The sequence below is a fragment of the Prinia subflava genome, chromosome 9 (assembly GCF_021018805.1).
Source record: "Prinia subflava isolate CZ2003 ecotype Zambia chromosome 9, Cam_Psub_1.2, whole genome shotgun sequence".
Classification (NCBI taxonomy): domain Eukaryota; kingdom Metazoa; phylum Chordata; class Aves; order Passeriformes; family Cisticolidae; genus Prinia; species Prinia subflava.
Window position 1 is genome coordinate 11,912,794 of NC_086255.1, and position 27,950 is coordinate 11,940,743.

General features: G+C 44.3%; 1 protein-coding gene across 3 annotated transcripts in view; it reads left to right on the forward strand.

Moving 5' to 3' along the window:
• Window positions 1–27,950, forward strand: part of SH3PXD2A (SH3 and PX domains 2A) — a 259,186-nt gene that overhangs the window by 174,105 nt on the left and 57,131 nt on the right. For all 3 annotated transcript variants that reach the window (XM_063405375.1, XM_063405374.1, XM_063405373.1), the window contains exon 7: window positions 14,751–14,882. In XM_063405375.1, coding sequence (XP_063261445.1) covers window positions 14,751–14,882 — 132 coding nt within the window. The remainder of the gene's footprint in view (window positions 1–14,750; window positions 14,883–27,950) is intronic.

Consider the following 27,950-nt stretch of genomic DNA (forward strand, 5'->3'; position numbering starts at 1 on the left):
GAGGCTGGTCTGCAGAGTGGTGGTGCTGGGGAGGAGAGCAGCCCCGCAGCTCCCAGTGGGATCCTTTCTGCCAGGGAAAGAGGAAGGTGCTGGCTGTGCTCGTCACTGCAGCCCAGCACCTCTGCCCACACCCCCCACACTGACAGGCCCTCCCCAGGCTGCTCGTGAGGAATCTGAACTTGGTGAATAAGACTAAAATTAAAGGCCTTATTTAATGCCTGCTGCCAATCCTCTTACTCAGACACTTTAGCTGGATTTGCATGTTTGATAATCTACTAGTCAAATATTTTTTCAAGATACAGCCCTCTTGAACAGATGGCGTGGGGAGTGGAGGTGATCTTCAGCTTCAAGTGTACAGAAGAGGAGATATCTCTGCAAAGATGAGAGATTTACTTTAAAATGCAGTTTTGTTTTGGGGAAAAAATAATATCTATTTATTCCTTCAACGACTATCCTAAAATACTTGCTTTAAATGTGATGCATCAGCATTCCACAGACATAAAAGCAAGGAAACCTTATTTAAGCTACCCTGGCGTGGGATAGCTGCTTGCCCAGCATTTACATTAATACATGAATCTGTCATTGTGGTACCTAAGAAGTTTAATGTCGGGCCAGGCACTGGGCACAAATGTTGGTTTTGTTTAGGTCTTTCTGGAGCCTGGGGGTAGAAACATCAATGGCACAATTCAAGAGGGTGCCCTGAGTAGGACTGTGTGAGGTCGATCAAAACACTTGCAACCTTTCCGTGCCATCCTCCCATTTCTCTGACTATCTGTTGTTCTCTGCCTAATTGAATGAATAATTGTGTGAGCCAAGAATGGTTCTAGTTTGGATGAAGGCTCATCTGCATTTTTCCTCTTTCCAGTCAGTTGTAAAACTACACATAGACTCCATATCAGAGTAATTATCTGGTAAAAGTGCTTCCATTTCTGGGGGAGATTAGCAACACCAAGTACTTCTGTCTTCCTCCCCTAGTTTAATACTGTTGCATTTTACTGCCTTCCCATTTAACCAAAGTGTCAAGCCCCAGCTAAAGGGGAAGGGACTAGAGAAGAGAAATCTGGAGATAGGCTGACAAAGGACGGTCCCTGGGTCTGGAGGATGGAAATTTTGGAGAAATTCACAAGGGTATAAGAATGGTGCACTGTCTGCAGATGGAAGCAGAAACAAACCCCACGGTTTTGGGGTTCCTCCCTGAGTTTTCTCTTCTCTTCTGGCCAGCCTCACCTTGTCAGGAAGAGGAGGAGGTTGTTCCTTTGCTTGTCTGAAGAGTGCAGAAAGGAAGCAAGGAGGGGAACAGTGGAGGGAAAATCACAGCAAGAAGCCCTGGACTGAGTAGACTGAACCTGGCTTTTGGGTTCTTTACCTGTTTGGGGCAGTAAGGTGTCCCACCTGCGCCCTCAGGACAACAACATAGTGCTTCATTTATACCAACTCCTTGGCAGGCTTGTCTTCCTAAGTGTAAATTGAAATACAGGATCAACTTCAGTTTTCTGTTCTGCCATATGTGATGAACATTGCAGCCAACAAGGCTCTGGACCAATTCTAAAAAGTGGACATGTCTCAGGAACAATGTGGTCAGCCCATTTCTTACCAACTTGTCAGATACCACTGTTGGCATGAGAACATGTCTATTCTTCAGAAGAAGTATTTCCTTCCTCCAGCTCCAATCTGAGGAATCACTGAATGCATTGCTTATTTTCTTTTCACCCCTCCAATTAAGACAGTAAGGGTGTAAGTCTAGAAAGTGAGTCTGCAAAATACTCAACTGCACTCGTGGAAGAGATCACTGTTGGAAACAGACCAGATGTCAGCATCTCTTCAGTATAGCCACTTGTTCTTATAATCCTTTTCTCAGTAATTTAGGTCCACCGTAATAGCTGGGAGGTCTTGGTATTCCCAGTTGATATTAAAGGTAGGGCTTCATGAGAAAAAAAGTAGTTTTATTAGTCAAATTGCCCTGGGACCATTATCTCCTGTGGAAAGCAACTTCCAAAGAACAGGCCATACCTGTATAATTAAACTCTTTGCCCTGCAAAGCAAGATAGCCATATCCAGATCACTTGCAGGGACCTGTCTTTGGCCCATACTAATTTCTCAGCTATGCACAGAAATCATTTGGGGCAAGGGTTATGGTGCCAGAATAACTACACTGAGACTCATGACTAGAATGATCCAATTCCCCTCAATTACTGCAGGACTATTGTTGGAAAATATGTAGCTTAATATGCTGGACAGCCATACAGACATTTGTTTTGAAAAAAGTTTGTTGTAAAGGTCCCTGATAGCCCCAGCATGAAACCTGTGATTCTGTAGGGGAGTGTCCCTCCTGGTGCGGGCAGCAGTGTTAAATCATGGATGCTGAGCTCAACACTGGACTGAAGATTTCAGACAGTTTTACTAACAAAAGGAACCTGCATCAGTAGCTGCTGCTAAAATGCCCATGGAGGAGAAGTTCCTCTGCACCTGCTGGGGCTGGGGCCCACCTGGATGTGCAGTACTGATGTGTACCATGAATGTGACATCTGGATTTTGGTAGCATTGAGCTCATGCATTCAGTTGTAGATGACTCCAGCTATTGTAGGTTTTTGTGGAAGCTTGCTCTGCTCTAGCTATACACAAGACAAATAGTCTGCTGCTAAAATGAGATGAGTGGAGCTGTATCACAAGCATAAAGCACTAGTCCCCAGCAGTCTGGCGCCTGTTCTCTTGCCAGTGGTGGGAGGAGCAGCAAACAAACCAGTCTCACTGGCAGCAGAAAAGCTTCTGCTGAAATCTAGAATATGTTTCATGTTCACCATAGCAACCAGCTAAATTTTGTTCTCAAAGATTTTTGCCCCTTTAACCCCTTCCTTTTCTTTTGTACCTGAGGAACCCGCTTGACCCCGAGGGTTGCCCAACTCCGTGGTGGCAGCTTGAAAGCGAAGGAATGGGGTTCAGCAGCCACTTCAGTGACACGCCTGCTGTGCTGCTATTTCTGTGCTGTGTGGCTCTGAAGGAAAGCCTCCTCTGTGCTCTTCCCAACTGCCTCAGCCTCATGGCTTAGCTGTAATTTATGGATCTATGTTCCTTTTGAGCTTTTAAAAATAATACCAGTAGGAGGAGTTTGTTCTTGCTCCAACTGAAGCCGGCAGCAGGGGCTGTGGGGACTGGTGTTAAGAGCAGAATTGGGATGCCATTGCCCTAGGAGTGGCCCGCTTTGAGCAGGCAACTTTAATTTTCCATCCAAATACTGAGATTTCCCACCCCCTGCACTTCCAAATCATCTGAGACCAGCCAGTGTTCAGCAGTGTGGCAGTGAGGGAGTGGCAGGAAGCGAAGGTTTGTTCATTTACTGTTACCAATCCCATTGGAAACCAGGTCCAAGCCCCATGCAGAATTCCAGTAAAACCCAGTCCTAGAGGGGAAACCTGGGGCTGTTCAAAGCTTGTGTTTTGTTGGCTCAGGCACAGCATGTTTCTGAGGCCTCTGACCTCCTCCCCGTCCGCTGGCTCCCGCCGCGGCTCTTCGTTTGAGCTCTCTGTGAAGTGGAATCTATCACTAATGTCTGATATTTTTATTATTTGTAGGGGGGAACTCTTAAAAGCTGGTAGCAATTAGAGCTTAAATGTCTTAGAATAAAAAAAAAATCCCCAAGAAGGAAGTTTAATGCTAAGCAGATGTGCAGGAGCAGCTGAAATATGCTGGCTGTCTTCTGCTTCAGAAGCAACCTCATCCACTTCTAGCTGCTGTCAGGCTGGGGCAGCTCAGAAGTGCTGCTGCTTTTAAGCTCCTTCCTGGGCAGGGAAGCCCACACTGGTGACTTGTAGGATTTTTTACCAGTTTATACTTATATTGCCCTTCTTTTCTGGCTTAAACCAATAGTTTTGACAAGGAGAAAAAATACTTTGTTTAAAAAGAGGTTTTTTAAAAAAATTGATAATGGCTAACAGAACTGGTTTATTTATGGTGAGATCTCACATGGGTGTCTGTAGATATGACTACTGTTGATCTAGGTTTAAACTCTCTCTCTTCTTGGGTAGACAGATCCAGAGTAGCCCTAAACTTGTCTGGAGTGCAGCATACTTCCTCTAACTTCGGTGTTTTTGTCTTTTGCTGCAGCTTGGGTGGTGGCAAACACTGAAATTTTCCCAGTTACTCCTGCAATACATCATCTGCTTGATTTATCATTGTCCTATTCAGGTTCTTCTGTCTGGAAAAAGATCTGACAGTTGACTGAAGTTCATAATCATGCTCTGAGGGCAGTGGAAGTCTATTCAAAAGCTGATAGACAAGTTGCTGACAACAACTCCTTCACACCCTTTCCCGTGCATGCCCCAAGTCTGTAATAGAAACATGCTGTATATTCCCTCCATGAGCTACAGCACAGCTGCTCTGCCAGATTATTCCCTGTTGCACTTCACCAATGCAAAGCCTTTTTCATTTTTTCTGAAATGGTAGTCCAAAGTAAATTGTTATTTACCACTGTGTATTTTTTAGTGTATTGTGACAGTGCAGCACATGGGTTTGGGAATCAGATGGTTGAATAACTTCAGAATTTTCCCCAAGCTGCCATTATACAGAGTTTACTGTAAAGTGGTCAAAATACTGAATCCATTTGAATTGCAGTGCAACTACATGATGACTATTGTGTCCTTAATTTGAAAAAAGGATTTCAAAAGCTCAGAATTCCCTTAGTGCTGAGAAAACAGCAATGTGTTTCTTGGACCTCCAGTTTCCATTGGGAAAGTTTGAAAGCTGTTTCTTAACCTTTGTGTCATGCCAGCAATTCCTCAGTTACATATGTACTGTGAATCTATTACATTACTATCTATCAATCTTTTTACTGCCTTGGAGACACTTTGCAATTCAAAAGTCAGTAAGAACTAGACAAGGCCACCAGTACAGCCTGCATTTCTCTCCAGGTGGTTGATGGGTGCATCTTATCTATTGTTAAACTGCTGGGTCCAGAACAGGGTCCCCATTGCAAATCCATTTTTCAAATTGCGTTTTGGAGTTGTCAGAATTTAGGAAATTCTTAGAGTCATATAAACATCTCTTTCTAGATGTCTCTTCTTCCAGGCAAGGAGAGAGTAGCAGCTGCCCTTCTCCTCCTTCATCCCACAGAAGGGGAATGTTTGTTATTTAGAAATGGGGGAAAATCTGTTAACTTTCAAAACACACTTCCAGCGTATTCAAGAAAAAAATTAACACTTAATATTTGAAGATCATTCCCAAATTCCGAAGTAAGTATTTCCACCTCATTTCATGGAGGGGGGCAGGGAAACCTTTTGACCTGTTGGCAGCAACTCTTTATCAGCTTTCTCCTTAGCCTGATCTCTGTCTCATTCATTGGTTAAAAAATTGAATTTCTAGTTATACTCTGAATGTACCTTTATTGGAGCTTTGTACTCTTTTCTGTGGAGCATTATTTGTCTATTGTTATTTTCCTTAATACAATTTCAGGGCAACAAGATGCTTGTAGAAACTGTCATGTGTTTGATAAGCTCAGTTTCTGTGAGTTGTCTATGTGTCTTTTGGGTATGATTAACAGCTGCAAAGATAAATAGCTTTCCAGGTCAGAGGCTTAATAAGTCAAACTGTCTCTTGGTATGTGTTTTCTGAGCTATTGGGAATAAGCTCAGGGCATATCTTACTCTTAGAGTTCAAAATTGGATCACCTACAGATCAGTTTCATAAGTTCTGCAAATCCACTAAAACGTAAAAATTAACGGTGTTGTTCTTATGACTTGACCTTCCTCTGAGTCCCCATCATGCCAACACTACTCTTAAGAAAAACTTAATGTCTCTTTTAAAGCTGTCTTTACTAACTCTCAGACTTTCTGATATGACTGGTTTTGACTGTTTTCTTGTGTCTCTAATTACTTTCTTTTTTCATGGCTGCCCTATGATTGGATTTCAAGTTTGGATGTCCAGTTTGTCTGAGACTCCAAAAAAGAGTGTCACTCCAGGTAAATTCTTGTATCTTGGTGTTCTGCATGCTATTAAAACCAGATTTCTCTAGTTCAAGCTGTGTGTGGTTTTGGAATTGTCTTGAATGTGAATCTCTGACAGTGGATACCCAGGATCTGTTGTCTGCTTGTGTATTGGTTTTTCATGATGCATGATTTCTGGTAAGGAAGAGCTGTGCTTTTCTGGTGACTGCCTGACCCTGATGTTGCTGCTAGCAGGGGTTAGTAGTGTGCAGGGTTTTATTTTCCTTGCCCAACTCAAAGCCACAGTACAAGGCAGCTTGCCCTCTTGTGTGGGTTGAGCCTGCACAGCTGTGCTCTCACTGTTCTATGTGGGAGAAACTTTATGGGTCAGGATAAGGCAGAGAAACACAACTGTCTGCTCCCTATCCTTCTGAAATGCTCTTTGCATTTCCCCGGGAAATAGAAGTGGTTTCACATGAAAAATCTGTGCAAGGGAGTATCAACCTGCTCCTTGCAACGAGTCAGGACGGAGGAGGAACCAGAGGAACAGCTTCTAGATGTGAGGTGTCAGGGGCTAGGGAGCAGTAGTCCCATACAAGGCAAAAGCTATGCTCTATAGTATAAAGAATCAGAACCTCTGCTGATTCCAGTCGATTTCTTCTGCAAGCATTGGTCACCTGACATGGAATATCACAGAAGAATTCTTTTCTCCTTCAGACTTAGAAGGAGAGACCAAAGTGATGGATCCTGTGTCTGTACAGGATGCTGGGCTGGTGACTCAAGCAGTTAAGGCTACATATAGGTCTCAGGGCAAGGACAGATGGAAACACTCCTGCTGATTTCCATACCAGATTTGGTAAATATTCAAGTTCATGCCCTGTTGAAAGTATGTGAACAAAATCCCACCATCCTCGATGGATGAGTGCTTGCTTGTCTGAAGTTTTTAGTGAGCAAGACTGCTGTGATTCCAGAAATGCTATTCTTTAGAGAAGTTGAGTATATCCTTGGGGAGATTCTGCCTCGTCTTTGTAGAATAGATCTAATTTGAGGGTGGTAACTGGATATAAAAGTGCAGAAATATCTGAAGTATTCAGTCACAAGAGCCTGCTGCTTCACAGGTTATGGAGGAGTTGAGACAGAAAAACAGAATGAGACCGTGCAGGAGAGAAACAGGTTTAAGAGGAGACAGAAGAGGTGGTGTCCCTCAGGAAAAATGACAAGAACCCCTCGGATTTTCTGGCTAGGGGTGAGGTTGGGTTTCTTTGACTCAATAGACCTGTTGGGACTGTTTCATGTTGTCATACAGAAAATGGCAAACTGAATGCCAAGGTTTTTAGCCTTCTTGAAGGGCAAGGAAGCAAAGTCTCATATAGATAGAATTTTTTTCCCTTCTGCTTACTGCTTTTAGCTAAATGCATGTCGCTAGTTTGGCAAAAAAAAAAATCTGTGCATGGTGAGTGTGCAAATATAAGTGATTCATTGCATTGCGTGGTGCTTGAGAAGGTGAATGTTCATACATAGTGCTGCTCAAAAGTTTTATGTACATTTGGCAAGTTCTTAGCTCCTCATGCTGTTCTAGTTCATGTGGCCTTTCAGTTTCTCATCCAAATGAATCCCCAGTTCCCAAAATAGCTGTTCTTCAGGCCAGATCTGCCACAGGCTGTATCCTGATGTGTCAAGGTGGTAGATCAGACTTGAATTTGGATGTGATCTTTACCTATGTAGTACATTTATGTGTCCTAGCCAGGCTGTGGCTTAGAGATGAGAATAGAAGCCAGTTTCATGCTGCCCAAGCTCTAGCTGAGGTTATGAACCTGCTCCATGAAATGGAGACTCTAACAAAGACTTTAAAGTGGTTTCATTTTGTACTTTGGAAAAAGATGAGTTCCACACAGCTACACTCTGAGATGCTGTGGTGGGACTCTAGTTTGGTCACCCTGACTGCTGTTAAAATCCTTGGCTGGTGGATTTGTGCCATGTGGAGGGATATGAATGTGTTGCACCACTGAGCAGGACTAGGGCAAATGCCAGAGTATATTGGTGACTTCATCTTAGTGGAAGACCCAGTTTGGCAGCTGTGTGAAGATCTCCAAGCAGTTTAACAGATTTGTGTGCAAAATACTTAAGTATTCTTAACTGTTGCTACCTGTAACCTAGTTGGTTGGAATCACTGCTCAGAGAGCCAACTTTCCAGAAGGAGTGGAAAGAGGACTCAACTTTTTACTTTCACCCTCCTGCCTCTAATTTTTCTTGGCTCTGTTTTAAAACCTAGCAGATCAAAAATAAAAAATAAAAATCCCGAGACCAATAGGCTCCACTTGGCAAAAGTCAGCACTGAATTTTTCTGTTGGTCAGGATTTTGTTGGAAATGCTGCTGAGGGCTGTAAAGAGGGAAGAACTGAACTGGAGCAGCTGCTTGAGAGAGCTCCTGCCATTTACCATGGGCCAGGCTCATTCCTGAGGTGCTCCCTGTGGGGGCTGTGTTTTGCTGATGGTTTTAGCTGAGTGTCACACACACTCCAGTGCTGGAAGCCACAGTCTACCTTAAAGCTGCCACTTGTCCCAGACGCTTGAAGGCTCACCCAGATCTTGATTCCTGGAAGTGACAGAAAGTACTATGTGTGTATTATGGTGGGGAATGAATCCAGGCATCCAGTTAAATTTTTGCTGCTATGATTGCTGATCACAGCCTCTTCTTGGTGGCAGTGTGTGCTGTTGATGTGGGCCCCCTACAGCTGTTTGTAGCAGCAATCCAGTTAGGAGAGACATAGTGCAGCTCATGGATTACCATCTAGACCAGATCTTGACATGTTTAGCCAAAAGGAAGGGCTCTAACAAGAAGGGCTAGAGCTTTGGCTACTATTGCCCCATGTCCTGAAAGGCTTGCAGAGCACTTGAGCTAGGAAAGTGGATGGCTGGATGGATGCTCACTTATGGAGAAACTTCTTGTACATCAATCGTGGCTGCCAACCTGTGGTGAGAGGGTTTACATGCTAACCTGGACATTGCTGGGTGCATAATGCTCAATCTTGTTTTATTCTTGGGCATTCTTTGGGGTTTTGAAAAGGATTTAGGCCAGACTTCCCTGGCTTTGGGCCTTCTGTATTACCTAGGTGGTCAGATCCAAACCATTCCCTTTCTGCTTTTCACTCATCTAATAGCAGGGTGTCACCTCCTTCTGCAAATGCAATAGAGTATCTTTGTGCTGTGAAAAAGAGCTACCTGACTAAGCTCAGGGAAGAACTACAGGAATCGTAGTGTATTAATAACCCATTTGATAGACTTGCCCAAATGTTTATTTTCTTCTATAATTGGCAATAATCCAGACCTTGAGATTGGATTTGTACTGAATTTCTGAAATAACTGTGGGAAGTGATGAACTTTTGTCTCTGTCCTTAAAGCTTTGTGGCTCAGTGTTGCTACACCAAGAGCCTCTGAGATCCGAAGTTAAACACTACTGGGATTGGGAGGATTGCTGTCTGGCAGGGGGGATGAAGATGAATCCCCTTCACTCACAGCTTGTGGCAGTAGTAGTCTTACCTCCAGGAATAATTGATGTATAAATAAAGTCTGAATTTTGCTAAGTGGCAACAGGGTTGAAGCATGGCAGGCTGGAGTGCAGGGGTATCTAGGAGATGAGTCAAAGCCCCAATTGTTTGGGGCACACTAAGAATAAAAACCAGACAAATATCCAAAATACCAACACAAAACAAAACCCTCTCAGTGAACAGAAGAGAGATCCTAGACTGGGAAACAGTTTTGATCTGAATCCATGTTGTCCCCATAGAGATTTGTAGCAGGCTTCATTAGTCTCACCTCACTGCGTGCTCTAGTACCTGGTTATTTTAAGAACTTTTCCAACACTGCTGCAATATGATGAACTCTTGTGTACTCTCACATGCATTACATGGCAAAGTCTGTTTTATCTTGTGTGCAATACACCCTTAACCCAATTTTTAGGTGGACTTAAGCTCTCTATCTTAACACAGTTCAGGATAAATCATGGGTGGAAGGTTAAAAGAAAACATGCAATTTTAATGTTTATTTATTATAGTCATGTCCTTCTGATAAGAAAGAGAAGAGGTGAAGCTTTTAGGGGAAGGAATTCCATGTGTTTAGAGCTGGGTGTATGATTGCTGTAAGGGGTTAGACTGATCTGAGGATTTTAAGCAGGCTTGCAGCTATTCTGGGTATTTTTTTTTCCCTTCATCCTTCCCCCAAAAGGAGTTTTCCAGAGATACATAAAAGTTTGCCCTTTGAGAACTGGCTTTAACAAGAAACCGCAGCTCTAGATCCAAGCTACCACAGTTACTCCTCCCTGTGCGTGGAAAAGTGCAGAGCTGTGCCATTATCTTACGGCATGCCAGGGCCCTGGGGGCCGTGTGTGCCAGGCAGCCCAGCGTGCAGCCCCTGCACGTGTCCCAGCAGCTGTGCCCGTGTCGGAAGGGCTGGACTACCTGCCAGCTGCTTGTTCAGCTGTGACTCACCCCTGTGGCACTCACTGGCCGTTTCTGTGGTTTTGGCTGCCTCTGCAGGACTTCCACTGACCAGCCCAGTATTAATTCATTTAGTCTCAATCTGTAACTGCTTGATTGATAGTCATGAAAGGGCAATGTAAGAGCCTGTGTACTGTATGGATTAAAAGAGCAGACATGTTTATAGCCTGATAACAACGGAGTAATCTGGCAAAGATCAGGAGTCTCGCATTCCCATATCCAGATGATTTTATTTTTGGAGTCCAGTTGGTGGTTTTCATTTTTGGCTATTGCAAAACCATCGTAGGTCTGAGCTGTTGCAACACAGGAGGAGGATGATGTTGGAACGGACGTTCTGCGCTCTTATTTAGGAGGCTTTCACAGTAGTTGCTGGACTCCGAGTGCAGCAGGAGGAATGATGCTCCCTCCTCGCTGCCTGGTGAGGGGGACAGGGTGCAACTGTGTCACTTAACAGTGCCAGCTGTGAGGGGCATGGACAAGCTCCAATGACATTTCTGCTCCGCCCTAGGAAGAGAAGTGCTGAGGTGAGGAGCGAGGAGCGGGAGGATTGTAAAGTGGAGCCCTATGGAGAGGAGGAGGGGTATCCTCAAGACTTTAACCAGGAAACGGACTCGAGGCAAAAAGAAATGGAGAGGCAAGCAAACTCTTATTTCAGCTGGCAATCTCTGCTCTGCTCTGGGGAGGGCTTGCAAGCTGGAGCTTAACCAAAACACTAATTCTGCTTTTTTGGAGGGAGAGGAGGGGGGACCTCTACCTGGCACATCAATGTTAACTTATCCTCTGCTCTCCATTTCTCCTGCCTGGGCTGAAGACACTTTTTAAAAAGTAGGGCTATTGTGTCAGGGTGGCATTGTAGCTGCATGTGAGCTTGCTGGGAAACTCGTGCCATGCTGCATCCCTCTCCTCTGGTGTGCTCACACTGAGCAGGCTGTTACTCTTCAATGCATGCTGTGTCCTGTGTTACAAATTAGACCTGAACTAATTGGCAGGGATGCGGAAGCGCCCACGGCAGCGGGTGTAATTGGTGCTGTGCTCCCTGTGGTGTTGCCTGTCTTGTTCTTTTGAATCCCCTTTGGAGAGTCTGACATAGTGTAGCAGCAATGTTGTGGGCATCCTGAGTGTCACTGAGGAGTAATTCATCTAAAGAAGCTTGTGGGGGATGGAAGGCTGAGGAGGAATAAAGTCTCTTACTGTGCCTGAGGGGAATTTAGTAACAACCCAAACCCGGCTACCCAGAAAATGGTTAAGGGTTTTGGTTACTGGACGGAGCTGTTTCTCTGGCTTTTCCTCCTGCTCTTCTTCCTTTCTTTGCTCTTACTGGAGTCTTCCCTTCTGTGCAGTACCTAATCTTGGGTGACCATCACTCCAGGAGCCAGACGGACCCCACGCCTCGAAAGGGGGAAATCTTCTAGGCATGATCTGCTGCAGCTGTAAATGAACAAGTTTGTTTGACCTTGGTTACTTCCTAGACCAAGGAATTTATCACCCTATTTTTTTTGTCTTAATAGGAGCCCTGTAGCACCTATACAAGCATCTGTTAAAACAATCTCTTAATTGTATGTGTTCCTCTAGCCACTGTAGTGACAAAGAAATTCTCCTGCAGTACCTTATCCAAGGCAGGATATAGTAACCCAGAGAAGCCTGCTGGGTTTCAGATACGAGAATGCAGATATAACCTATCTTGCCTTTTTTTTTTTTTTTTTTTTTTTTTTTTTTTTTTTTTTTTTTTTTTTTTTGAAAGCAGAGTTGTGGAGTTGGATTTGAAGTGCCGATTCTCCGTGTTTCCTGGCAAGGGCATTCCCCTGGCACATGGCTCCTGGCTTGGCCTCTGTGGCTGCCAGTGGGGTGTTTGCCAGCCTGTGCTCCAGCCTGGTGCTCTCCTTGTTCCCAGCAGGGACACGTGCATCACATGAACACTGCTCCGGCCACCAAGCCAATGCAGTCTTGGATTTTTTTTCCTTACTCCAGTCCCATGAAAACTGCCTAGTAGGTTGGAGGAAAGGAGGCATTTGAATTGCTGGTTTAGCAATTAGCTTCCTGCACACCCCTTGCTCCACTTGCCACTGTTAGGTCCCTCTTGCCTTTCTACACACTGAATTCTCTGCTGGTGCACATGCACAGACATAAGTCCATAGTGCCTTTTGTTTCTGGTTTAAAAACTTGTATTTATCTCAAGACTAAAACAAAGAAGGGGTTGTAGGTATCACTTGCCTAAGGAAGATTATAATGCTGCTGGATTCTAGACTGGAGAAAGGACCGTGTGGGAAACAGTGTGAAACAGGGGAAAGCATCATACTCTAGGTAGCCCAGGTAGCACTGGTTTAAACCAAAGGGCATGAGTCAGGTTGATTGATCATGAAGAGAAACGTGATGCTTATTTGGAATGGACAGCTATGGTGAAAATTTGTATTATAAATTTCCATGGTCTTCTCCTCCTAATCCTGCTACTGGCTGTGGTTCAACTATCTATAGAAAAGCTAAATCTCTTAAACACAAGCTTCTAGAGGAGATGACTCCTCTTTAGAGAAAATTAACTTTGGTAATATAAGGAGAGGCAGAGGCATGCTTAGGGAGCTAGGAAGTCTTCTAATTTTCTAGGTTTCTTAAACCCGTTCCAAGGGGAGGCATTGTGATAGTGTTTCCTTTCAGGAAACAGTTGGATTAATTGCTTTTTTTTCTAGGATTTTCATTTCACAGGATGCTGTTTTAATGGCTGATGCATTCTTTACCTCTTTCTTGGCAGGGATGCTAATTACTTGTCTGTAGAATCACTTTGCATCTCCAGTCCAAACACATATGAACATGCTGAGTTTGGAAATACAGCACCCAGCATCCTGTGCTTGGCTGTCAGTCCCTTGACTTCTCTGGTGGACAGTTTCAGACCATGCTGCTTCCTTCCCCTCTCTTGTAGCCAATTTGTCATCAGAAATTCAGGAAAACCTGGAATCTGCTCCTGGCTCCCTGTCTACTCCCTGTTGTGTAAAATAGGATATTCAGCAAGTTGTATGTCTGCTTCTGCCCTCCTTTTCAATCCACATCTCAATCCAGGGCGACAGGAACTGTCTCTTAATATGTAAAATGTACAATGCCGGTGTCCCAAACTTCTATAACTGAGAAAACCTGTAAAACAATTCTGCATTAAGGCATGTTGGCTCTTACAAAGTAAGGACCTAAACTGAGAGGTTTTCACGACTTTTCAAGGCGGTTTCTAGGCCGAGCACAGTGAGTCTGTGCCTGCGCTGGGGAGTGCAGAGGCCCCTTCTGCACTGTTTGTGTTGCACTGCAGAGCCGGGATGCAGCAGCCCAAGGGCTCCTTCCACATCTGGCACTGTGCTGTGCCTGCCTCGTGGCTCCACCTCGAAATGCATGGTTTCGGATTGGGGGTGAAAAAGTCAGAAATAATAAGAATAATAGAAAAAAGACCAGCAGCGTGGGGGAAGGGAGGGAGGAGAGAGTTATTTTGCACCTCTCGTGGCCCCTGTTCGCGTGAGCGCCTGCTCTCATTCATAAATGGCTCTGACAGCCGAAAGCCCTTGGTCCGAAGAGAAATCAGACAACTGGGGCTGGCTCCGGGGGCTCCAGAAGGGCGATGGAGAGGGGGAGCCGAGCCCCGTCCCGCCGGGGCTGCTCTGCCCGGGGAATGCGGAACTGCGGGGCTGGCGGGGGGCAGGCGGGGGTGGCCGTGTTCGAGCGGCGATCTGGCGCTAGAACTTTTTTTCTTCTTCTGTTTCAAGTAAACACTCTTCCCCGCCCTCCCCTCGCTCCCTCCACCCCACCTCCCTCTCTTTCAGTCCCGCTCATGTGTTTCTATTTAAGGGCTGCAGTGCAGACGAATATGATTGGCATCTACAGCCCCCTCTTGACTTTCAGCTCAAGCCTTTAGAGTGGAGAAGGAGCTGAGCCGCCAAGGGGAGAGCTGTTTCTTCTTTGGGTTTACTGGGGGGATGGCTCAGCTGTGGATTTATACTGCTTCTGCCCAGGATTTTTCTCTCTGAATGGGAGCAAGGATCGTGGAAACCATGTTGGGAAGAGGTTTATTTTCAGAACCCATCATGAAACTGTGCAACTAATTCACTTTTTTGGCTCCATTTTATATTTTTTTTTCTTCCCCTTTTTTCTGCTTCTTCTCTCCAATGTCCCTCTGTGCTGCTGGGTTGTGGGCCAGAGGAGGCTGTTTCTATATGGCCAGCCATTTGGGGATATGCTGCGAGCCAAGGTTGTTTGCTGATTCGCTTGGCTCTGGTGACAAGTTGGCCTGTTGTGAATCGGATGGACGGAGGTCGCTCTCAAGGAGCCATGGCTGGAAGCTGGCTTACGGCTTGCTTTTTCCCTTCCCCAGGTGCTGATGCTAGCTCTGAACCCATGATCCTGGAGCAATATGTGGTGGTGTCCAACTATGAGAAGCAGGAAAACTCTGAGATCAGCCTCCAGGCTGGAGAGGTCGTGGATGTCATAGAGAAAAATGAAAGCGGTAAGTTACATTTGCTGCTTTTTCCTCAGTGGTCCAATTTTTGCATTTGTTCCTCTGCTTTCAGTTTCCTCATCGCTACTTGTTAGCTGTACGTTTGCTCCATCTGGTACAGTTACTATGTCTGGCAGAGGATGTTGAAGTTTCTCGATGTTGCTTTGGGCTAAGGGCCAAATGTTGCCTTCTACTGTAAGAATGTTTCATGGGTTTTGTGTGTTAATTAGCCAAGGTACGCTAATGGAAAATGAAGGTGACGGAGAGAAGGATCTGCAGCTAATGAAGCTGATGTATAGTAGGCTGCTGTAGTTGCCCTGCTGTCTCTTCAAGTTTCTGTCAGTATTTCCATTACTAACTCCCTTTGCAGAGGATTTATAGGATGAGTGTTTAAAAATTGCTTGGGATGAAACTTGGCTTGACAGCTTAGCCCGTGGCCCAGAGCTCGGTAGGGAGGGGAGAGAATGTGCGTAGATAAATACGTGGCCATGCACAGTTTCAAAACTTCTTGCAGAAGTGTTAATTGGGGAATTTTGAGGCAGAGAGGCAGAGGCTGTCATATAAAAGCAAGATGAAATCCCCTTCTGCTGTGCGTGGAATAACCAACTTGCACTTGGAAAATGAGATTTTTGGCAAGTGTTTGTATAGATTTCTTTTGTGTACTTTAACTTTTGGATGCCTGGTAGCTTTGAGTTGGGCAGAACACATGCAGGAGACTGTGTACGTGTGAGTGGTTGGAGTGGCTTAGCAGCTGGTTTGAATAACTGCCTGTCTTCAGCAGCTCCCCCTCCTCCCCTCCAGCACTCCTTGTGTATTAATCCAGAGCTGTTGTCCAGGACTGGTTTCCAGCCCACTCGTGACTTGTGTGTCCTCATCCAGAGGAGCTGCTGACATTTGGATCTGTTCAAGCCAAGGCTCATGTGTGGTACCTCCACATTCAGGGCTCCTGCCACTGGCAGGCTCTGGATTGTGCTGGACACAGCAGAGCTGGGGAACACTAGAGCACCCTGATCCGAGGTTCAAATTCAGCTTCCAGAGCTTTGAGCCAGATTATCCACAAAGATGACCGTGCATTGTATTTTTTTTCCTTCTTTCAGTGGAGTGGTAATTTCTCTGTTGTATGAGAGCCTCATGCTTGTTTGGCTCAAAGTGATACAGTCATTTGCTGGCTGGTGATTTAGTGTGGAGTCCAAAAGGATTGTGTGTGGAAAGCACTGGCTAGTGCAAACAGAAATACCCTGGGTACTGGCTGTATCGCTTGCAAAACCAATAGAAATCAAACTGCTCATCTGCCCCACTTTAAAGCAATAGCTATGATTGAAGAGGGAAAAATGTCTTCACTTCTTTCTTGAACTGTGTCTGGCCTACTGGATAAGCATCCTCCCTTCCAAGCCTACAGCTTCTCATTGTCAATGGTGGGTGTCGGTGCCATCAGAGCAAGCTTGGTTATGTTGTGGCAACTTCATATTCATGATATCCTTGTCTTGGATAATGGCTTATGGAGCCAAGGGAATTAACTGGGCTGTTAAATAGTACAAGAAGTGTCTGAATTCCAGTTACAGTTCCTTTGTGTTTTCATTTAGTGTGGCCTCTCTGCCTAGCACAGTTCGGACCATATTGTATTGAACCACATGGTATGTGGAGATGGAAATGGAGACTGTCAGGGTTTGAATTAATTAGTGGGTCCAGGAATGTGACTCTTCTCAGGGGACATCCTTAAATTTGGATTATAGTTCTTGAAACCATATTCTAATGCTTGGCAGCCAGATGTCCATGTAAACAAGAAAGGAAATCTGAAGCCTGGAATTCCATGCTGTAATTTTGCTCTTTATATTTACATATGTACAAAATAAAGATATCTATATCCTTAAAAAATATATTTTTTAAAAAATTAGATAAGCTCATAAGTCACAGACTGGTGATGGAGAGAGCATCACTTGCTTGGATGCCTGATTTAACTGTTCTGGTAGGGAACTCACAGTTTAGTTATTCTAGTAACAGGACTCCAAACAGTGTCTTAATTCTCCCTAGGTTATGGATACCACAGGAAAGGCTTCAATACTATGTCGTCTCGTCTCTTCAGCTACAGCTGAACCTTTGGATGGCATGTAATGAAACTAGCAAAAGTTTCTCAAGAGTCAACTTTCAAAACTTACGAATTATGCCTTGAATTTGAGTATCTTGCTTAGTGTAAGCAAGCAAAGCTAGGAGATGTGGTTATGACCTCTAAGAGCATGGGGATATAGTTTCTAAGAAAATGAGATTATTGGGCTACACGCATGTGTAATACTTCATTTGACTGTATGGTTATGTTGACCTTGTAAGTGTTGTGAAACTTTACCTGTGATGTATAAATTAGGCTCGTTCTTCTAATCCATACAAGGAAGATAGAAGGTGTTTTGGATGTCACCTTGCAGTGAAAGGAAGGAGGAGTGGCTGGACAGCTTGTTAGCTGACAGCTGACAAGTCCTGTCAGACTGGACAGTGTGTGTTGGATGTGCTGTTGGGCCAATATTTTCAACTTCCTTGTATGTATAGACATGTATATAGGATATCATGTCTGCTTTAGGTGTTTAACTGTACTTTGGGGAGGTTAGACGTGTAAAGGCACAGTTGACACTTTCATTTTAAAACCGTGCCTGAATAGGGTTGCTTGCTGATGCCAAGGACACTTAAATGGTTCTTTTGTTTTCTGGAGCAGAAAAAACTTCAACTTGGCTTTGTTACATGGCTTTCATAGGAAAAAAACACCTTCTCTTTTCTGGTCAAATGTCCCTATGGCTTTTACACAAGGAACCTCACAATCAGTTTCCAAATGATGGTGCACATTTTGCATCCTGATGGAAGTTTTCTTCTGCACACTTCTAGGGCCTGAGCTAGAGTTACCATCTTTTCTGATGTTTGCTTCCAAATTGTGTGCTCCCCTGAAAGGACGTAAGTTGTGCTTGTTCAAAGTCCAGTGTATAGGGCAGAGGTAGAAGGAGGGGGAGATATCTGGTGTTTGACTTATTGAAGCCTTATGTGTTTTCATCAAGTTTCTTTGGCTTCATCTTAAGTGTGTCACACTTACTGTATGGTATTACTCAGTGTTACTTTTCTCATGTGAGAGATGATATTTAAGGTGTCTCACAGGTAGATATGTACCAGCCCATTTAGTAGGGCCTTGTCTTATTTGGTTTTTTTTCACTGAAAGAGCTGGATAAGTTGTCTTCATTATTGTGCTAGTGAAAGTTATTACTTGAACAGTATTTGAAGTTGAAGCTTCTGTCCAGTATTATGACTTAAGAGCAAGGTCAGTGTAGCATATGTTGTGAATAATTTCCAAAACCTTTAATCTGAGTTGTGAAGCCTTTGGGTCATGACAACCTGGTTGCTGCTACGATTACTATGGAAGCAAACCTTGCTAGACTTAAATAAAGCTGTTGTACTTCAGAACAAGTTATTTAGTAGTGTACCAGCTCTCAGGCTCCAGCATTTGGTTTTTGCAGCAAGCATCTATCTTGGCTCAAAAGTTGTCCTTCAGACCTTAATTCTGTTTGTAAGAGCAAAATACCCTGTGTGCCTGTTATATCTGATGAATATTTCTCTTTCTTTTTTACTTAGCTGGGAGAGAAATCTGCATGTAGCAATGGCCACAAATGCATCAGGAGAAAAAAGGAGGTTTACAGTCTCTACAGATGTTGCCTGGGGACGGGCTGTAGTTACAGGGCTTGTGTTTCTTGCTAGAGGTGACTGTGATTTGTTTAAAGGCATGGTGTAATCAACCTGCTCTGTCCAACACTATCTAAACATTTCTGAGTTGTTTCAGAAAAACTATGTGAATAGTTGACGTAAGTCCTGTCTGTCAACTACACAGGCTTCTTTTAAACCTTAACCAAAAAAAACCTCGTGGAATGACTTAAAAATGTATTTCTGTTGCAGAAAAGAAATGTTGTGACTTTAAAGCAGGAGTCTGACAGATCTCTTTAAGGTGGAAGAGGGAGGGCCAGAGCACTCTCTCTCTGCCAAGTTTTGCATGGATGAGGCTTGAAATGGTCAAGGTATAAACAGTGTTTGCAGTGGAAAACCTGACAGACAGTGAAGTATGAGCACAGTCCCGTGCCCCTCTGCCCCTGCTGCTGCTGCTCTGCCTGCAGGCAGGGTGGGAGCTCTTTCCTGCAGCCCCTGGGAGCCGTGCCTGCGGTGGAGGCGTCGTGGGATGGCATTTTCAGCTGGGCTGAGCAGGGCTGTAGCCATTTCCTCTGCAATTACATAACTGCAGACCAATTTTCAATGTTACAGTACATGTAATACGTAAAACAAGGCTATTATGGTTAGTGTAACTTTATCAGGATGCAGAGGAATCTCTGGGAAGGGAGGCCGCGCTTCTTTTTTATCTGGGATGTGGGACTTGGCACTGAAATATCCATGGGGAAGATATTTGCTCTTCTGGGAGTCCTGGCTTAGAGGTCCTGGTTGTCCACACACACTGTCAGGAGATGAGTGTGTGCCTGGCAGTGTCCTCAGCTACACCATTTGGTTTCACTGGTGCTGCTCACTGGCTGCAGTCATGGCCTAGGAAAGGGGCATAGAAAGCCACAACTCCCAATTCCTGGGGATGCACTGGCTTCTGTATTGGAAGCTCCCTCTTTGTAGGCCCTCTTTGAGGGCTTTTGGAGTTAGGCTTCTGGCTCTTCATGGGGAACACAGCACCCTTTATTTGAAGGTGTTGCCTTCCAGGTTTTAGTAAGTGGATTTATTTGGTACCAGAAGGAGCCAGGATTACTTTCAGGGTTAACTGCTGCATCTTGTCTGAAGGCACACCCTTAAAGTGTTCTAAGTAGAAACAGAGAAATGGTATCATGTAACTCATGGATCAATCTTACATCTTTGTATCCCTTCTGCCATGCCTGTGTTTGCAAGTAGCATTGGTTTTTAATCACCTTTCTTTAGTGTTGGTGGAGCTTTTAAGTGTTGTAAAGATCACTGTTTCTATCTTGTATCTGCTTTTTGCTGCTTTACCTCTTTTTCTAGATTCTTGTCTTCCTGATCCCCCCTTTATACACTGTGTGCACTGCTAGTAAATGTCTCTGAGCATTAGCACTCTCTTGTAAAAGCTGGCCAGACCCAGTACACTTCTGTTTATTCTAACAGATAAGTGGCAATCTAGCAGCTTTCTAGGTTTCAAATGTGGCTGGAGCTCTACACCAAATTGCAAATGCAGTTTCCTAGTTTGCTTGTGAATTGCCAGTAGCTTTGCATCCACTGGTCAGATGTGCTACCAGACATAGTTATTGCCAACACTGTGCTTTATTTAAGGTGCAATTGGCACATGATGGGTTCCTTTAGAAAGTAGGCTTGCTGCTTTTTTTTCCTTTACACTGCATTTCAAGAGAGTATAATGTGTCAGATATGATGCAGGACTTCATTTCTGTTTGTACTCCCAGCTTTTCCCTGCTGTTTGCTCTGAGAAACTACTTCAGTTCTCTGTGTTTCCACTTCTTCCCAGTGTGTCTGTGTATTTGACTTTTAAGCCTTGTAAGAGACCAAGGTCATGATATAAAAAGTAAATACTCCATCGTACAGCAGCCCCTTCTCTTGGTCAGTCCTTGAGCTGTGCCTGGAATTTGAGGAGAAGAAACAAACACTTCTGTAGGTAGAACACTTTCCTCTAGCACCATTGGCTTTATCCCAGAGGACAGGTTTAGGTGAGTGCCACCACTAAATACCTGGGACAGCTTGTCTAGCTGCTTCTGTGTGTCCCAGTGTTCATAACTCTCTAACAAGGAGAGCCAAGTTTAAGGAAGGACCACCCCAAGCCCTTTTTTGAAAACAAAGGTGTGTAGCCTTCAGTGTCCATTCTGAATGCAGTGCTGCCTTGCCATGTGTCCCGCCTTTCTGGCACCAGCCCAGCAGCAGAGGATACTTGATCCACTTATGAATCAGTTCCTGTCCAATGTACAGTCAAACACAGGCCATCTGAGGAGGCTGGGTGGGTGATTTGGAATTTTTGGCAAGGAGTTACTGGAAAGTTGTTTAATGTCATAAAAAACTGTTTGCAGAAGTTTGCTCTCCAAACAGGGACAATGCTGGCAAAGCAGAGATGCTTTCCTCCTTCAAATGTTTGCAGCTTGGGGCTGGAGAAAGGCTTCTCTGAGCAGGCAGAAGTTCAGAGCTGTCTGTGTGCAGAGTAAAGATGCTCAATGGCACTTGCTTGTCTCACTGCAGCAGTGTCTTTGTCTCCAGGCTTTTTGGAGGCAATGATCAAGGCTGGTTATTATTCTGCTTGGTTCTGCAGCAGTGTTTGCAAAGCATCCTGTTGGTGCAGCTGGTTGCAAAGGGTGGGTTTTATTCTAAATTTTAGCTGTCTGGAAACTGCTGTCTCTGGAGGGAGCCTGGGTGCCTTGTTTTAAAGGAGTCAATGGAAATGGGGTATTGATAGGAGGAACAGGGACATCTACACTAACCGAGGTTCTGTGCTGGTTCCAAGGGAAGCCTGGGACAAGCTTAGAGCAGAGAGGTAAAACTGGATGTGATGATTTGCTCTAGCCAAGTTCTCCTGGAAATCAGCTCCTTTCTGGGAATACAGTGCCTGACCAACCCTGCAAACAGGCACTCCCTCTTCCAGTGGCCTGTTTGCAGAATGTTGAATGGATGGAGAGAATTTACACTCACACCAGAAACAGCTGGATCAGCAGGAGATGAGGAGGAGCCCTCCCTCCTCTGCTCCTGCCCTTGGGAGCTCAGGGGTGGGGTGACACTGTCAAATGACTTTAGCAGATGTAGGAGGCTGGAAGCAGCCCTTGACAGCCTACCCTGAACTCCCTGGTGATTGTTTTGTAAGCTATTTCCTGAACACCTTTTTTCTTGTCTTTTTTCTAATTTGGTTGAGTTTTTAACTCTGTTCTTCTGCAAGGTTAAGGAGGATGGTAGCTGCTTTCTTTTTCTGGCTGTTTTACTTTCAGCACTCAAAACATGTTGGTATGGCTGAAGCCCTTGTTTGATTTTCCACAATTAAACTTGAATTTGCTGTGCCCAGAAAGGAATCATGCCACAACATTTCTGAAGTAGTTACCTCTGATCTGCATTCAAGGCTGCCCTGTACATAGGTTTGAATGATAAGGGGTTGAGACTGAAGTTCCTAGGCCTGCCTACTGTTTGAGCATCACCATACCAACATCTCAGCTGAGCTTGGGATGCTGCTGCATAAAACAAAATGCTTGAATTATGAATGTTTTGTGGTATTTATGTTGCTGTCTTGTGATGTCTAAATGGCTTCCTCTGCCCCACTTAATAACTTACATGGCAATTGACATTTGTTTCTGTTTAAGAGCTTGGAAGGCAATGATCCGTGTTGGAACCAAAGCAGGGCTGTTACTACTCTGTTTTGTAGTTGTCCTCTAACCTGTGGAAAATGAGGTTGTTCTCTACTGCCACCTCTGAAATGCCTATTGTTTTGTGACTGTGCCAAGGGATTAAGGTGGGCTCCTGCTTTTCTGCTGGTGCTATTGGTTCCAACCCTGTGACAAGGAGAGAGTGTCCCTTTAATTGTGCTGTGACATTTCCGTCTCTCCTGGGAAGCTCTTCTGCATTTCAAAGACATCCTTGCTTGGTTTTCCTTTGCCCAGCTTCAAATTGCAGTTGGTATTTGCTCTACCTCCTTGATGACAAGCTCATTAAGAACATTTGAAATACGACTGTGCTAAAACTCTGCCCTTTGCAGTGCCTTGTTCTGCTGAAGCTTTCCTGGGACACCTTCTGGCAGTTCTGGAGCTCTGGTGCTGGGGATGTTTTGCCTGTTGGGATGGAGTTGTTGACTGTTGTAATATCTGGGTTCCCACTTGGTTTGGGAGTAGCACAATGTCATACTAAAGTGACCCTCAGTGTAATGATAAAGCCTTGCAAAAGCTAACTAGTACTGGTGTTTCCTTGGGTTCATAATTGAAGGTTTCAGAGTAGTAAGAAATTAATTACTTTCCAAGCAATGCTGCCTCACTTCATTCCGCTATAGTGGGAAAAGAGTGATTAACAAGTAAAAGGGACACAAAAGATGTCATGAGGTCATGTTTCCCTAAAGCATTCTCCTTTTTAACACTACTTATCAGATCCCTTTTATGTAGTGTTCACTTTTAAACAGTTTAAAAGAAACATCTCTCCAGATTAAAACATGATAAAATAGCTTCCAGTTTGAAACCGTCCCTCTAGAACATTTTTAAAAATATTTTGGGCTATAGTGTGTAGTTTATATTAATTTTTCTAGTCTTATGCCCATTGCTTGTCTTAATCTTGGGCAACTGGTGTTCTGACAGGGCTAGTTCAATTATGTGGGGTTTTTTTCCATTCTGTGGAGACATCTAAAGTCCAACCACTTTGACTTTTGCATTCACTTAGCTTTTCTTTAGCTGGTATCATGCCTCTGTGGGGCAACTCTCCCACACCTCTAAATTTCTCACAGCTCAGGAAAGGGGTGATTGCTGTGACTAGGAAGTCTCCAAGTATATTAAATATTTATCTCTAGGGCTGGGTTTTTTCCATGCTGTCTTCTGAGCATTCCACTGAAGTAAACAGGTTCCCTTTTCAACTTCTGTCCACCTGGCTTGATGTAGAACAATATACTGCCCATTTAATTGTGGTTAGATCTCCAATCTAATTGTAGATTAGAGAACATCTACATTTCCTTAATTTCTCAAGAAATGGAAGTTGGAGCCCAAAGAGAGGAACTCCCCTGCCTCACAAGTGCCAGCACAGCAAGCCCGCTTGCTGGGGCCAAGCCTTCACACAGGCAGGACTGAAAGAGGTCCCACATGGTTCCCAGGTCAGCATGTGAGGAGAGTTTTCTTGTCTTCAGACCTCAAGAAGTGTATTTCAAAGGGGAAAAGAATCAATATCAGCCCTTGCAAAGATTGCTTCTCATCTGCATCTGTTTTGATTTCTGCATATCCAAGGTGCTGAGACCCCTGAGACCTCCTCTAGGAACAGGAGAGGGAACAAGCCTGTCTGGACTTTATATTTCCTGGCTGTGGAAATGTGTTCCAGGATTTCTGAGACTGCCCTGTTAGTCTGTCTGCTGGGGAGAGGGTGGGATGTGACCACTGAAACCACAGACTTGAAACTTAGCTGTGCATAAATAAATAAAGGTGGGCACTTTAGCTTCAGACTAACAGGACACATTGGTAAGAGTGGAGAAGCAATGGCACACAGGCTTTGCTACCTTTAAGTTTGCCATACAACACATCCAGCTACTCCTGAATAGTAGGATATCTACCAGGCCTCTGAAATTTCCAACTGCCTGCAAGGTTCTTCCTCTTCTCATTTAATCCTCCTCTGCTGAGACTTTGTGCTCAGGCAGATAGTTACATTCCCTGTTTCTCCTGCATACCCTGTTTTGGAGCCCAGGATGGCAGGCTGAAAAGGAAAAAAAAAATGTAGCATCCCCTGTTGGAGCCTTTATTCATTATCTCCTCTGTTTATGCAGTCACTGCCAGTTTTGGGACCCTGAAACCTGCCCCAAGAAAATGTTCCCAAGGAAAATCTGCTTTTCATATTAGAATGCATAAACTTTCTAATGACTGAGTTTCCTATATCAGCCAAATAGGTCACTAGCTCAGCACTGCTGCAAGAAACTACCTGGGGCCAAGAAGATACAAGTATTACTGCTGATGCCTTCCAGTGAGTCCCACAGTCACCTTGTGAGCTACCTTCCTTTGGCTGTGACTGCTTTCAAAAAAACAACCAACCAAAAAAACCTAAAAATCATTTATTTTGAATGTTTTCATAGTTTTTTTATATCAAAGTTTCTTTTAAGAAGACAGGTCAATGAAATGTCTTTAAATAAGCCCCCAAAATACTAAATTTAATGCATAATGACTGACATTTTCTGCCCTTTGTTCTAGTTAATCAAGACAGTAATTATACACAAAGACTTTGGCTCTTGGAGTGACTTTCAGGCCTGTTTTTCAAAGTAAGCAAAAGACTGATGGTTCATTTTTGTTGTGTCAGATGAGGACAAGATTAATAAAGGATGGAAGAGATTTTTTTTTCCCCAAGCTGCACAGCAAATAAGCAGTTCCAATAATACTTTGGCAGCAAATGGAAGCTTTAATCATTAGCAGACGCATTTCAGTTATGACCAGCAACATAACTCCATGCTTTTGATTTTCATGTTAAAGAGTTTAGTTTTGCCACAAACCAGCTTCTTGTCCATATTCAGATTTAGCAAAACCTATAAGAGTAATTGCCTTGCTTAGGATTGCCATAATACAATGAGATTTAGGGAGTGGCTTGACAAAGGAGTGCATGTTGGTTCTTCCACCCCCTTGGGCTGGGACATCAGACTTTCTGGCATTCTTCATGGAGAATTTAATTGCTTTTTGGTAGAAAGATGTTGGTTTGTGGCTAGATTAACCAGAGCAGTTCTAGAAGAGGCAGCAGATGAGATGGGCTCTCTTGGAGCTCTGTTTTACTGGCTGGCTTCTCCTTACTACATTTATTGGCAAGTTCAGTTTTTTGTATCTTGATACAGTGACTTCATCTGAAAGTTGCACATGTAGTGGGACATCACTTTATTTCAAATGAAGTTGGATTGCAGTTGCATTGGCAATGTAGTCAAACTTCATCTTGGTGGTAACAGCAAATGTTTCCCAGACCTTGCTTGAGTCTGCATCTCCTATTTTTCCCTGCAGTGTGATTGTGTGCTGGGATGCCCTAACGTGTTGCTTTGAAAAGCTGTTGTAACTCAGCTGCAGAACTGCCTGCAGCTGATCTCTTTCTCCCATCACATGCACACCCTTTCTAGTCAGCGTGCTGGTGGGATGGATGTAATGCAGTCCTGGCTCCCAGCCCCTGGAGAGTAAGTGCAGTGCTGGGTGCACTCGTGCTGCAAACTGAGCTTCACCTTGCTCCTTTATTAATACACCTGCCATGTATTTGTTTAAGCATCACAGACTGGTTTGATACTTAGATAAAAGAGAAAGTTGTTTTCTTATGACAAGCAGCAGCCTGACTAGCCAGACTAATGCTGTCAGGCACGTGTCTGTCCTGATGAGGGTAAGGTAACACCTTCATGATTTGATGTCCACATCTTTGAGGCGCTGTGATGGCTCTCAAACCGTGGCCATATGTGCAGGTGAAATGTATCCTTTTTAAAGGATGAGAGTTCTTGGGGACCAACCCTGGAATGGAGTTGGAGTGGCAAATTTCAGCGGGCTGAAACTGAAGTTATGAAAGCCCTAAACATGCACCCTACTCAAACACAGTGGAAGTGATGGGGAGGGGGTTGCAGGGTAAATCTCCATGCAGTGGTGACCCTAAGGTTGGAAGAACAGCATCTAACATTAAACCTGAATCGTTGGCTTGAACATTGGCAAGTTCAGAAATGGCACTTTAATCTCCCACATGGACTTGCATAGTTTTGGATGTTATTGGAAGCCTCCCTGCATGAGGAAAAGCAGAGCTGCTTGGAGAGACTCAACCCATTTGTTTTAACTGAATATTGCTGGAGATTTATGATGGGTAATGTGAATTTGGCAAGATCCATCACTGACCGTTGAAACCCTAGGATTAAACTCAAGGCCAGTTTATTCGGTGTCCTGGAAACCACTCTGAAGAGTCTGCATTTCTGGGTGTCTGCAGGGACAAGGCTGCACACACTGACTCGTGGGAGGGATGGTGATGCTTGCTTGTTTGCCTGAAAACAGGAGCAGGAGTCTGAGGGACAGTTTCTTTGATGTTTTGTTCTTAATCCTGACTAAAATTCCTTACTGTTACCAGGAAAGAAATGCTCTGCAGAGTATGAAGCATCAAAATTATGAGATGGCTGTGTGCTCAGGGTGAGCTTGCTAGTTATTCCCTTGCTTCAAGTAGTCTGTGACCAAAATGTCCTTGAATAAAAGTAGAATGACCAGAAATAGGATGCTATTTTCATTGCAAGGCAGATGGGAGAACTAAGTCCTGTAGAAAATATCTCTTTTGCTCCTCCTGAACACAGCAAACAAAACTGGTTCCTCCACCAGCTACAAGTTAAATTACACACTTGGTCATTCCAGATGTCTTTGTATTTTTAGAGCTGACTATACACTTCCTGGACTGTTAGCCTGTTGGTTTTAAAATAAGAAGTGAGCTTCTGGGGCTGGCATGAGAACCTTTCCACTTCACTGAGAACTGGGAAGTATCTCTTTCACAGAAGTATCCAGGTTTGAGAGTCAGCCACATGAAAGGATGTTGCTTTCCCTGTGCCACCCCAGAGACTCCTGGCAAACAATCGCAGACAGAAACCAACATCCCACAATAAGGACACTGTCTGTAGAATGTGGTATCTCAGGATCTGAATGGTTCTGGGAATGTCTTGCAAGATCCCTGCTGCCACTGGTTTAAATTTGGCTCTGGATACCTGGAATTGTTGTGTAGAGACATTTGAGGGAAAACACTTGTGGTTTCAGAGAAACTTCCATTACAGATGGGATGTAGCCACCCTTTGTGATGCTGTGACAAATGCCAGCGTCGCGACCTCCTTGCACACTGCACTTGAGTTGCACAAGGGCCTTTTTTCCACTGATTATGTGTAGATGTGGCAGAGGCTCTGTGCTTGGGCATGCACTTGCCCTTGGCAGGTGTGGCTTGGAGGCACTGCAGTGACAGGAATTGAAACTGTGACTGGGCCAAACTCACCTGTCCTTAGCAATGGCTGCAGGCTGCTGGATGAGCTACTCTGACCTCTGTAAGCAGACAATGCCGGGTCCGTGGTACAGCAGGAAAACCATCTGCTACAGCTGAAACTTGCCAAGCCTAGTAATGCTCCGTATTCTCCAATCTTATAATCCTTCCTCTGTTTCTTTTTTACCTCTTACTTGAGCAGACTTCTGAGTCTCAGTCCACTTGAGTGGCCCCATGTAAATTTGGTGGAAGCTTAAATGTGCACAGGCGGGAAGATCTGAAAGGAGGATAACTGAGTGCAGGTGGAGATTACTGACTTCCTTCCTGGGTATCATTCATTCTGCTGTGTCTCTCAGTTCTTTTCACTGATCTCCTATACCTTCTGTCAGGAACCTGATGTGATTAATGCTTTTTTGTGAAAGGTAAATCCTCCTCTAATTTCTCCTG